Source organism: Elephantulus edwardii, unplaced genomic scaffold (genome assembly GCF_000299155.1).
Source record: "Elephantulus edwardii isolate Elephantulus edwardi_28Jun2011 unplaced genomic scaffold, EleEdw1.0 scaffold00185, whole genome shotgun sequence".
Lineage (NCBI taxonomy): Eukaryota > Metazoa > Chordata > Mammalia > Macroscelidea > Macroscelididae > Elephantulus > Elephantulus edwardii.
This window is the reverse complement of record NW_006399935.1, coordinates 215,845-228,573: the sequence shown is the minus strand read 5'-3', so window position 1 is coordinate 228,573 and position 12,729 is coordinate 215,845. Positions and strand designations below refer to the sequence as shown.

The following is a 12,729-nucleotide window of genomic DNA, read 5'->3' as shown; positions in this document are numbered from 1 at the left end:
TAGTTAATCCCTGCAGAAGGGGTTCCACCCCAAATCTCCAGTTTCCTGTCTGTCCCCAGATAAACCAGTCCCAGAAGCTTGCCTGATCCCCACAAGGGTTGACATACGGCCCCTCCTCTCCTGGCTGGCCCCTCGCAGCCACCTCCTTGTAGGACAATGGCAGAGACTCTGGGGTGGCAGCCACCCAAAGCCTCTAGCCACCTCCACCCGCCCAGGCCTGGCTGTGTGCCTCATTCCTCCTCCATTTTTTCTCGCACTTCTGCCGGAAGGCCCTCGTAAAGCGTGTCCTCCACCAGCAGCCCTGCCTTCTTGAGCCCCCCACAGTTGCCCAGCTCCTCGGGCAGTGCCTCCAGCCGGTTGCCCTTGAGCTCCAGGCGGCTGAGGGCCCTGAGCGCGCCGATGTGGGGCGAGAGGTAACTCAGGTGGTTGTAGCCCAGGAGCAACGTCCGCAACTTGCGGCAGAAGAAGAGCTCGTCCGGCAGAGCCTCCAGGGCGTTGTAGGAGAGGGCCAGGTGCTGCAGGCTCTGGAGCAGGCCCAGCTCTGGAGGCAGGGCGCGCAGGCCGTTGTGCGAGACGTCCAGCAGGCGGAGGCTGGTGCACAGGCCCAGCTGAGTGGGCAGCGTCTCCAGCTTGTTGTGGCTGAGGTACAGCTGCTCCAGGCCCCGGAGCTTGCGCACATGCTCGGGGACGTAGGCGATCTGGTTGTGCCACAGCCTGAGCGTGACCAGCTTGCGGCAGTGCTGGAAGCTGAGGATCTCCTCGATGGAGCGCAGGTGGTTGTCCCTGAGGTCCAGCTCCTGCAGCGCCCCGAGGCTGAAGACGGCGTGCGGGATGCGCTCCAGCCCGCAGGCCACCAGCTCCAGCTCCCGCAGGGCGGCCAGCTTCTTGAGGCTGTTGAGGGCCAGCAGGCGGGCGCCGTCGTTGTGCAAGCTGAGGTGCTGCAGGTGCCCGGCCACGTCGGTCACGCTGGCGGGCACCTTCCCGGCATTGCTCCTCAGAGACAGCACCTTGAGCTGCTTCAGCTCCCGCAGGCTCTCCAGATTGGCCGCCCGGGCCAGCTCCGGGGGGAAGAGGCCCTCCAGGTGCAGCTCCTCCAGGCCGCGCAGCCCGAACACCCAGAGCGGCACCTCGCGCAGCTCCTCGCACTTGACCCTGATGACCTTGAGCCGGTCCCGCAGGAAGACAAGTGAGGAGAAGGGCAGCTTGGCGGGCGAGTGCAGCAGGCTGAGCTCCTGCAGATGCACCAGCTGCGAGAGGCCCGGCGGGAAGGTGACGTCGCCGATGGCCTCCAGCCGGAGCGCCTCCAGCTCGCTCAGCTCGAACACCGTGTCCGGCAGCCCGGGCAGCATGCACAGGCCCAGCTCCAGGCAGCCGCGGGCATTGCGCTGCAGCTTCTGCCGGAGCTTCTCGGGCGTCCACTCGTGGTTGAGGTTGAGCTGCTTGAGGCGGCTCTCGCTGACCTCGGACAGGAAGACGGCGAAGCGCTTGGAGTAGAGCGAGTCGTACTGGTCGATGAGGTGCAGCATGAAGGCGAAGTCATTCTTGACGTCAGGGATGTCCACCATGCCTGTCTCCTCCCGCACCGACCGGAAGGAGTACTCCTTGAGGGGCCGGTGGAAGAGCCAGTAGAGCGTGTAGAGGCAGGTGAGGCCGTAGACGCACATGAAGGAAATGTAGCAGAAGGCCAGCTTGGAGAAGAGGTGCGCCTTGGTGTGGTTACAGCAGAAGCTGGCGTAGCCGGTGACCTCGGACGTCTCCACCCTGCAGGCCACCAGGAAGCTGATCTTCTCCACGTAGATGAGGTTGTAGACCAGGATGGCGAAGAACTTGCATACCTTAAGCACCGTCTGCCGTATGTACATGGTGTAGAGGATGTCACCCTCCTCCACGTGCACACGGAACTTCTTGACCTTCTCGAACAGGGCCTTAGCCTGCTCGCCCTCCTTCTTGTCCAGGAGGGTGACAACTGGTGGCTCTGTCACCACCTTCTCGGGCTGCTCCGCCAGCACCTTCTCCTTCTCACTGTCTCCGACCTTCCCCGCCCCGGCCCCGGGGGAGGCCGGCAGCGCCACCACCCGCCCGGGAGCGGGGCCCTTGTGGTTCTCCCCAGAGACCTCGGACAGGGCCCTCGTCGTCCACGGCGAGTCGAAGCACTTGCCCAGGATGGATATGAAGTGCTCGATCTTGGAGCTGGTGCCGGGGAACTTGAACCAGAAGCTGGTACAGACCATGAAGATGAGCGTGTGGATGACGACCAGGTAGGGGAAGTACTTGGCGTACCAGTGCAGGGCCGTCTCGTAGCACAGCTGGTTGATGAAACTGTACTGCTGCAGGTCGAGGTTGTTCTTGAGGCCGCTCACCTCCCGCAGGCCCCCCATCTGCTCGGACACCCCTCGAGGCAGCAGCTGCTGGCACAGGACGCCCGACGAGTTCTCCTGGGCCTCGTGACTGGGCAGGCAGATGATCTTGTCCTGGGTCACCTGGGGGAGAGGGAGAAGCGAGGCAGGGTGAGGCCCGGGAAGCTGGCGAGAGCCACCCCCACCCCCACCCCATGCCAAGCGCCTCAGTTGGCTGGGATCTTGGATGAGCTGCAGGAAGGGGTGGGTGGTGAGGAGTCAGGACTGACCTGCAAACTAACCTCTGGTTGCGGCTTCCTACAATCAGCTGGCCCCGGGACTCCCACCCTGCCGGCGTGGGCACCATCCCTCTCTCACCTGGAGCGTGCAGCCGAAGACCCCAATCATGAGCATGGCCACCGTGAGATACTCTGCCAGCACATCCCACCAGGGTTTGAGGACCTTGAACGCGGGCTGCTGCTCCGCGAACTGCTTGAACTCGGCAACGGGGATCATCCTGCCTATGGGAGAGGAAGTGGACACACACAGTAAGGAAAGGGCCCCGCACCCCCAAGAACAACTGCCTTCTGTCCTACTCAACCCTGGAAAGACTCCCTCCTCCTCTCTTGTCTCCTCCAGCCATGCACACCTGTTCTCATATATTCTGCTCCTGGTACTGGGACCCCGTTTACTGGCTGGCCCTCTCAGAGCCAGGCTGCAGGGCCCCAGCCACTCAGCACCCCCGTGAGGCTTCTTCTGGGACCCTGAAGCCTCCCTCTGATGCCCTCTAACTCCAGGTAGCCAGCTCAGATTCTCACTACCACGGCCCTGGGAGCATCCAGAAGCTTCCAGATTTCCGGGGTGTGGGCCTGGGACCAGCCAGGGATGCATCCCCCCCCTTTCAGGAGCGCTCTGCTCTGGGCACCACCTCCAATCTCCAACCGGAAAAGCCGGCTGGAGCCAGGCTCTGGTTACGGGGCCCCAGGGGCGGGGAGTGGCCACACTGAGACTGGCCACTTTTGGGGGTGGAGGTGACAGAGCGCCTGGGTTTCCAGAGTGGCCAGAGCCCAGAATATGAAGTAGAAAACAGAGGCATGGTGCTTGCAGGGCAGGGCCGGGGGCAGAGGATCACAAATGGAAGGAAACTTAGGTGACACCTATGTCTGCCCCGCACCCAGGTGGCCTGGCCCGCTCTGTCCCCTGGGGATGTGAGCCCCAAATTGGGACATCATCTCAGTGACAGCTACGGACCCCTCTCTTCCAAGGCTAGAGGGGAGAGGAGGAGAAGGCTGCCAGACCTCCCCCATCTTCCAGAGGGTCCCGAACCACCTGCAGGCCCCGTGTCCTTGCAATCCTAGCTTCCCAGGCGTCTCCTCCTGGGCTTCTGACCTTGTCCCAGCATCCTGTCACTGGACACACACTGGGCAAAGGAGGGAGGCAGCTTCGGGGCTGTCAGCTGCCCCATTCCAGCCTCCCAGCTGCTTCCTGGAAAGGTGCCCTCTGCCCCCACATCTCATCCACTTCCCCCATGTTCAGAGCAGGCCTTGGGGTGGCTCCCAGGTGGAGCCTGAAGGTGGAGGGTGCCTCTTAATCTATCCCCACAGAGGTTCACACCTGGGTACAGGGAGTGGCTCTCATGGGCACCCCTCACACCTAACCACATGTAGACACCATGCTTCAGGGGTCCCCTAACTCACAGGGGGTCAGATTCGGAACCAAACACCTGCCACGAGGTTCACTGAGCCCAGGACGCCCAGCAGAGTGGGGCTTCCAGGAGTGCATCCCATACACTCATTCCCAAGCAAAGGGGCACTGCAGACAGCCAGTCACCACGTACATGCACGGAAACCACGCAGGCGGATAAATACCACACAGGACTACACAGAGGTGGGGAAATACCTCGGGCTGACTAGCAGAAGCACTTAAACACGCAGAGGCAGACCCCAGAGAGGGACGCTTGAGGGCGTGTGTAGTGTGCACTGAATGACTGTGGGTCCAGAGGGTCCAGACAAGGGTCCCCACGGAGTCCAGAGGAGACCCAGGGAGTCCAGAGGAGACCCAGGGAGTCCAGACGAGACCCAGGGACACCAAAGCACAGGACCCCTCTCAAAAAATGCTGCGCGAGCCAGGCCACCACAGCCCCAGACCACAGACAGACCTAAAATCAGAAATCCTGGGGTCTCAGGAACCTAGTGCAGACATACACAGAGCTGGGGGCTGGCTCAGGGACTATCATTATCTGTCTCCTGGCTCAAACTTGCTGGTCACGACCCTGCCATTAAGTCTCCGCAGATACATAGCTGTCCCCCCCACACGCCCGCTTTGTCTGAGCAAGACAGGTGGGAAGGCCCAGAGGGAGGGACTGGCTGGGCCACGGATCCAGAGCAGAAGCAGTGAGCCCCAACCTAAGCCCACCAAAGCCAAACACCAGAACAGACCAGACCAGACCAGACCAGACCGGTTGCTACTGAGTCCAAGTCACGGACACCCATGTGTTACAGTGCAGACCTGCCCCACAAGGCTTCCTTAGTGAGCAACTGGGCAGGTGCAGGTCACGAAGTTGAATCCAGGGAGCTGCTCCATGAATTCAAACCTCCAACCTTTAGATTCCCAGTGGATCCTGATCCCCTGGCCTCATGCAGGCCTCTTATCCCAGCACTGAGCTCGGTGGTTTGTTTTGTGGTAAGGAGCTGGGCTGCCAACCCAAATCCACCAGCTGCTCCAGGGAGAAAGATGGGCATCTCCCACGTGATTTACCGCCTCTGAAAAGCTGCTGGAGAGTCAGCTGTGGGTCAGTTCTGACTTGACGGTACACAACGACAAGTTCAGATCCTTACTTTCCAGACTTGAGGGACAGAAAGAGCTTTCCTCCGACTGTCAAAGCCCCGTCACTCTGAGCCCGCATCTTGTCTGTGCTGGGCACAGAAACGGGCGAGGTGGTCCCCAGGCCCGGGTGTGTACACCTTCCACTCCGGTCAGAAGCAGGCTGCTCCAGCTAAACCTTCACACCTCCTATTGTTCCCTGAGATCTCGAGTGACTTCCTGGTGGTGGTTTGTCTACATCTCTTGAACCAGCCCCACCTTCAGGAGCCAGAAAGGAAGGGCTGACAGAGCTCAGGAAGGGAAACTGAGCAAGGCTCAGCACAGTCTACCAGTCCGTCTGGGGCACGGACAGAGGCCAGGGTTTTCTCAAGCTGTCCTTGCCAGAACGGGAGGTGGGAGTCTTGCGGTCCAGAAGGCGGACTAGTGAGGGTTCCAGGCCTAAGGTCTAGGGGCCTTGAGGGCTTAACAGGGATGAACTGCCAGTTTTACCCGTGATCACGGAGAAAGGACCGTGGTCCAGATCCTCAAGGGGGACAAGTCTGCCCGTCTCCACTCTCACTTGGTCAGCCTGCCCGACTCCCTGGACTGGCACCCCTTGGACGAGCTGAAGCTCGGTCTCTGTGCCCCCCACACCCCACCCCCAGCTCCTCGTGTGTCCCGCAGGGCCGGCCCGGCCACATTGCCAGCGCCAGCCACACCTGGGGTAGTGCGGCCCGTCGGCCAGACCCAGCTCTCAGGCTGACCCCAAGCTGCCACCTCATCCCCCGGGTCGTCGGGGCTAGAGAGCGGGCACTCACCGCTCCGGGACGGTCGTGGGCCCGGCTCCTGGGTCCCTGGGAGCCGCGCCGCCTGCACTCCCGCGGAGCGCCCGGGCCAGCGAGGGTGAGTCAGGGCGCGGGCGGGACGGGAGTCCCGGGCGCCCCGCCCCGCCCCGCCCCCGGCCCGCGCGCCCGCCTCCCTCCGGGCGTTCCCAGGTCGACCCCATCCCAGGCGCCTGCGGGCGGGGACGAGGGTGGCGCAGAGGAATCGGAGCCCTCACCTTGACCTCCTGCCTCGTGTGGCCAGGGGTTGTGGGGGAGTGAGAAGCAGAGGCCTTAGAACTCTGGGCTCTGGGGTGGGGGATCTGGGGCTCGTGGCACTGGACTCCCCCAAGCATCCTGTGCCACACCCCTGAGGGCCAGACTGGGCAGGTTAAAGGACAGAGCCTCCTGATCCTGCAAGGACACCTGACTCATAACGCAGGGTCCATCTGAGGACCAAGGAACCTGGATCAAGTTCCTCCCCGTGGGCGTGTCCAGCTAGTGGCGGGGCCGGTGGGACGCAGGCAGCCCCGCCTGGAAAAGCAGGAAAAGTGGTATTTCGTCTGTACACAACAAGCCTGTCGCCTGTCCTCAAAGGGGGCACCGTGTGACTCCTAGCTCCAGGGGGTCCAGGGGCAGGAGGGCTCTAAGAGGCAGGGGCGGAGCTCCTGCCTGGGACAAGTTTCTCCCAGGGAACCCTCTGCCTCCCACTACCCCCGCGCCCCTCCCCCCCCTCGGAGAGGTGTAGTCTTTTTTAAAAAATTGATTTTGGTGAAAGTTTTCATTCACTCATTCAGACTCATTTTCCTCCCACCTCCTCCCCAGTTCACTTTGTAGTTCCAGTTTGTCACCTGTCATACATCTAATGTCCAATGGGCCATTCCTTACAGATGGCCCCTCTCTTCACCTACTTGCAGCCCAGTCCTCATTATCTATCCTTTCTTCTGCTCTTCATCCTCACTCGTTCTGTTGTAATAACAGCGGCCTGACGCAGTATATATCCTTTTGTGACTTCATTGATTCACTCAGCATAATGTTTTCCAGCACTAAGGTGCGTCTGATTCAGGCCACGGTCTTTCCAATAACTTGCTGTGCATCTGAGAGCTGGACAATGAATAAAGATGACAGAAGAAGAATTGATGCCTTTGAGCTGTGGTGTTGGAGAAGAGCGCTGAACATCCCGTGGACCGCCAAGAGAACGAAGAGAAGTGTCTTGGAGAGGGTGCAGCCAGAGTGTTCTTTGGAGGCAAGGATGATGAGGCTTCACCTCACCTATTATGGGCATGTTGCTAGAAAGGAATACGCCTTGGAGAAGAGATGATACTTGAAAAGGTTGGAGAACAAGAAGAAGACCCTTGACCAGGTGGATTGACATGGTGACTGTCACAATGGACTCTAATGTGCCAGGAAGTGTGAGGATGGCACAGGATAGGACGGGGTTCAGATATGTTGTTCACAGGGTCGCTATGGATTGGTATCCAATGACACCTAACAATAACAACAATGTTTTCCAGACTCATCCATGTGGTGAATGTTTTACAAGTTCATTGCTTTTTCCATCCTGCATAATATCCCACTGGGTAGATGTGCCAGTTTCTCTATCTATCCCCTTGTTGATGGGTACTTGGGTTGCTTCCATCTTTTTGCTCTTGTGAAAAGTGTTGCAATACACATGGGTATGCATCCACCTGTTAATGTCACAGTTCTGCTTTCTTTGGGTTTATTCCCAGTATTGGGATTGTTGTTGTTAGGTGCTGTTGAGTCAAGTTCGACTCATAGATAGAACATCAGATCTGAATGTTGTCCTCTCCTGTGCTGTCCTCACAGTCTGTGATACACTTGAGCCCATTGCTGGAGTCACTGTGTAATCCATCCCATTGGGAGTCTTCCTCTCTTTCACTGACCCTCCACCTCTCGAAGCACAATATCCTTTTCCAAGGGATAGCCTCTGTTAGCAACATGTCCAAAATATGAGAGGTGAATGTCAGTAATAGGAAAATACTCATATGGACACAAGGAAGACTTGTGAATGCTACTATTATTCAAATATATGTACTAACCAGTGAAGTCAAAGATCAGGGAATGGAGGATCTCTAGAATGCAAATGCTGGGAACAAACAATAAGGACTGGTAGTTGGAAAATATGACCTAGGTGAGAGAAATGAGGCTAGAGGGCTCACGAGGGAATTTTGTACAATCTATTTGTTGTTGTTGTTGTTGTTGTTAAGTGCCGTTGAGTCGTAGGCAACTCATAGTGACCCTATGAATGAAAGTCCTGGACACTTGTATAACTTTCATCCTTTCTCCAGGTCCATAGGGTTTCCAGAGGCAAGCTATTATGGAAATGGATGCAGCTACTGCTTCCAAGCTTGTTTTAATCGGGGAGCTCCACCAAACACTGTCCAACATTGGTAGCCATTCTTGCATTTGACTCATCAGTGTCAACAGTGTTCGGCTTCACAGCCACTACGAGTTACCTCTGTATAGCAAGTGGACAGACCAGGGTTACACAACCTAGAAGAATGGTTCACCAAAAACAATAAAAGGCAGGCCTGAGGGCCGTGGAGTAGAGTCACCCACCTTTGGCTTGGAAGCATGGCTTTCTGTCCACTAGACCAACTGCTCTCTCTCTCTCTCCCTAAGCCATTTAGGTGCCATTAGGTCAACTGCTACTCATAACGACCTTATGAACAGCAGGGAGGGACCTTGTTCCATCTTGTGCCACCTCCTGATCTCAGTGCTGCTCAAGCCCGTTAGGTAATCTCTGCGTCAATCCATCTCCAAGGACTGGTCCCCTTGAAGATGTGCCCAAAGTAAATGAGATGAAGTGGTAACATCTTTGCCTCTAAGAAGCACTCTGCTTGCACCTCCTTCAAGACAGATTTGTTTGTTCTTTTTGGCAGTCCATGAATAATCAATATTCTCTACCGACACCACAATTCAAAGGCCTCAATTCTTCTGTCACCCTTATTCATTGCCCAGCTTTTGGCTAATACCTTTTTAAAAACCATAAGGGGTGACTATATACATGGGCCTCACCTGATGGAATAGAAATCTAATTGCCTACATCTGTGGAAATAGAGGGTGTAAAAGCTCAGTCTCGGCAGCCAGAATAAGATTGGTTCACAGACAAGTTCAATTTGAACTGCAAAGGACTTTTTTTTTAAGTGCTAAAGAGCAAGGGTATCAGTTTAAAGACTAAGGTGCATCTGACTGAAGCCATAGCATTTTCAACTACTTCATATGCTTGTGAAAATTGGACAATAAAAAAGGAAGACTGAGACAGAATTGATGCCTTTGACTTGTGGTAATGGCAAAGAATATTGAGTATACCAAAAAGTATTCCACGCAAATCTGTGTTGGAAGAGAGTCAGGGTGCTCCCTAGAGGCAAGGATGGTGAGACTCATACGTGGGGCACGTTGTCGAGTCACTGGAAAAGGAAATCATACTTACAAACCTGGAGAGTCAGAGAAAGAAAGTAAGCATCTCAGTGAGCTAGATTGACAAGATGATTGTGATAATTGGCACAGGAACAACAGAGATAGTGAGAATGACACAGAATTAGGCGAAGGTTCAATCTGTTGTGCATAAGGTCGCTATCAGTCATGATTGACTCAATGTCACCTAACAACAATAGCAAGAAGAAGCTTCTGTCAAAGAACTAACAAATCTGCCTGGGAGGAAATGCAGCCAGAGTAAAATGCAACTCTGTAAAAACAAGGATGGTGAAACTTTGTCTCACATACGTTGAGCTTGTTGTCAGGAGGAGCTGGTTAGTGAAACAGGGGTCTGTGAAAGAAGAGGAGCCTTGCCCTGCCGAGTCGATGAGATGACTGGACTCCGTGGCTGTAACAGTGGGTCAAGCCCAGCGGACTATGAGAGTGGAGCAGGACGAGGCTGGGTTTTCTCCTGTTGTAGGTGGGGTTACAGGAAGTTGGAGCCACATCCATGGCACCTAACAACAACAACAACATCAACAACAACAAGAAGCCCCCGTTCTCTCTTACCTCACAACCTGTCAAGCCCATTGCCATTGTGTCTAATCCAGCTCAGAATTGTAAACCAATTAAATAATTTTTCTTTTACTTTTCCAAGAGGGGAGTGTACTGAGGAGGAGGGTTGGGGGGAGGGGAGAAAAGTGCAACAATGAATGAATGGAAATCCAGAGTCTCTGTAAATTTTCACTGAAATGAATAATAAAAATAATAAAAGAAAAAAGTCCAGCTTCTTGGATGATTTGCTCAGCAGACAGACTGAATAGATATGGAGCAATGATACCACTCTGATGCCCTTCTTTCTTGATTTTAAATCATACCATCTTCCCTTACTGTGTCTGGACTACAGCTTCTTGGTCTAGGTATAGGTTTCATATGAGCATAATTAAACATCCTGGGATTCTCATTCTTCTCAACTCAACTATAGTTTACTATGATCCACACAGTTAAATGCCTTTGCATAGTCAATAATGACATTCACAATGATATCCTTCACCCAAACCCCGAGTACATTGCCTCACCCAGGGAGAGCTTGAGACCTACACCTGCTGGCTTGAATGAATCCCTGATCTTCCAGACTTTATACCACTATTTTACTGAGAGCCGCTTCCCACCACAGCATCACATCTACATGTTTCTTACTCTTTTGGGTTTTACCTCGGGGATATAATCTCTTGTCTGTCAGTCGCTTGTATTGGCGGAGTGTTGTGCATGTTGCCCCTATTAAGAACTTAGACATGTATGTTTGCTTGCTGATTATAGTTGGTTTTCATGACTACGCCCCTTGTCTGTCAGATGCTAAAGCAGAACTCCCAGATTAAGACAGATTAGAAAGAAGGAATGACCATCCACTTCTGAAACAACAGGATTTCATGAACCCTACGAACAAGAAAGTACCCTACCGATGGGCAGAACCATGATAATGATAGACAGGGAAGAGAGAGATTGTTAACTGTTTCAGTTTGCTTGGCTCCACAATCAATAGTCTTAGTTCCAGCATCCAGGAAATTAAATGGCAGATTGCATTGGGAAAATCTGTTTCCAGGAATCTCTCCAGAGTACTGAAGAGCAACGATATCAGTCTGGAGATTTAAGTTGTGCCTGACCCAGGCCATAGTCTTCCCAATTACTTGCCATGCATCGGAAAGCTGGGAAAGGACTAGAGATGATAGAAGGAGAATTGATGCCTTTGGGCTGTGGTGCTGGAGAAGAGTATTGAATGTACCATGGACTGCTAGGAGAACAAACAGGTTCATCGTCTCTAGGATGAAACCAGGCAGCTCCTTGAAGGAAAGGATTCTGAAACTTTGTCAGACTTGGTGTATGTTGTAAGGAGGAACCAATACTTGGAGAGTGTCATCATACTTGGGAGAGTGGAGGGACAACACAAGAGAGGAAGGCTTGGTGAGATGGATTGGCTCAGAGCCTGGGGATACAGGGGAAGGTGTGTAAAAAAACAGTGAGGTTGGCACAGGTTCGAGAAGGATTCAGAGCTGTTGGGCACAGGGTTGCTGTGAGTTGCAAGTGACAACAACAATAGCGACAGTCACCACCACCCTTTTATAAGGTTTCAACTGGGAAAAGACCAAAGTCAGTATTTCAGAATGAAGGAAACCCCCCGCACAACACTCAGGGAATGCTGTCATTCAGAGCCACGGCTTTCATGTCTATCACTAATGACAAAAAGAATCATCACCACTTCACACACCTGGTGACAGGTATAGTCCATCCCTGGGGTAGACAGAAATGAGCGAAGAACCATGATTGGTAATACATAATACAATTGCAAATGAAAACGTTTACAGGATTGGCTCCGGGACTCCCAACCATTTAGTTGCACAATAGTGGCTGGTGTGTAACTCATAACCATGTGATCTTGACTCACAGTCTTCAGGATCCCAATTTGTAGTTGAGCTAACAGGAGACAATTCCGTAAACAAGGAAGGACACACCCTGGAGAGGTCCCTGTTTGTGCAAACTGCCGCTCCCCGCTCCCAGGGTGGATTTGTCTGGGAGTGGTAATCTTTTTTTTTTTTTTTAAGGAGCTGTAATCATTTTTTCACTGCGCTTTTCCTGAGGGCAGGGAACTCTGGCGGTGTCTTCCCCAGAGAGTTGCTGTGTTAAACCCAAAGCCCCCACCCCCACCCCGCCTCTGTCCTCTCTAGAAGTTCAAATTCATTAGCCAGTCTAGGGAGAACCATGGGTGTGTGACTGTGATTTATGGCCTGGGAGACCCAAGGGAGAGTCAGCTATGGGTTGGTTCTGACTTCATGGCAATGAGCTGAGCTGTTTGCTGAGGGCAAAAGCACAAAGCTGAGCAGAGAGAATTCAAATGATGTCTAAATTTTTGTCAAGATGGAGAATGGAATTAGTGAGCACTGGTGGCCTAATGGTAAGAAACTGCACTGCAGTGCCAAAGGCCCACAGTTTGAATCCACCAGCTGCTCCTTGGGAAGATGAGCAATCTCCTCTCCTGTGATTTACAGCCTCTGAGAACTCCCTGGAGGGTCAGCTATGAGTTGGGTCTGACTCAACCGCACACAACAACAACAAGGACGACTTTATATCTTCTTCTTAATTCCACCCATAATTTATTCTAGCCACACTGTCAGATGTTTTTGTATAGTCAATAAAACACAAATAAACATCTGTCTAGTGTTGTCTGATTCCTACCAAGATCCATCTGACATCAGCAATGATTTCCCCTGTTCCATGGCCTCTTCTGAATCCAACTTGAACTTCTGTTCCCAGTTGATATACCGTTTCAGCCATTT

General features: G+C 53.8%; 1 protein-coding gene across 1 annotated transcript; it reads right to left on the bottom strand.

Annotated features, from left to right (window-relative positions):
* Nucleotides 1-230: 230 nt before the first annotated feature.
* LRRC8E (leucine rich repeat containing 8 family, member E) lies at nucleotides 231-2,852 on the bottom strand. The gene is made up of 2 exons (XM_006896327.1): nucleotides 2,715-2,852; nucleotides 231-2,480 (listed from the first exon to the last, which is right to left on the bottom strand). Exons 1-2 carry the CDS (start codon nucleotides 2,850-2,852, stop codon nucleotides 231-233), a joined length of 2,388 nt encoding a protein of 795 aa, XP_006896389.1.
* Between the last annotated feature and the right edge of the window lie 9,877 nt (nucleotides 2,853-12,729).

What these genes read in the sequence shown, in the direction of transcription:
- LRRC8E (XM_006896327.1), bottom strand. Translation starts at nt 2,852, where the DNA reads ATGATCCCCGTTGCCGAGTTCAAGCAGTTCGCGGAGCAGCAGCCCGCG. An exon ending in TCTTCGGCTGCACGCTCCAG is followed by an intron (nt 2,481 to 2,714) that starts GTGAGAGAGGGA and finishes CCTCTCCCCCAG; the next exon opens with GTGACCCAGGACAAGATCAT.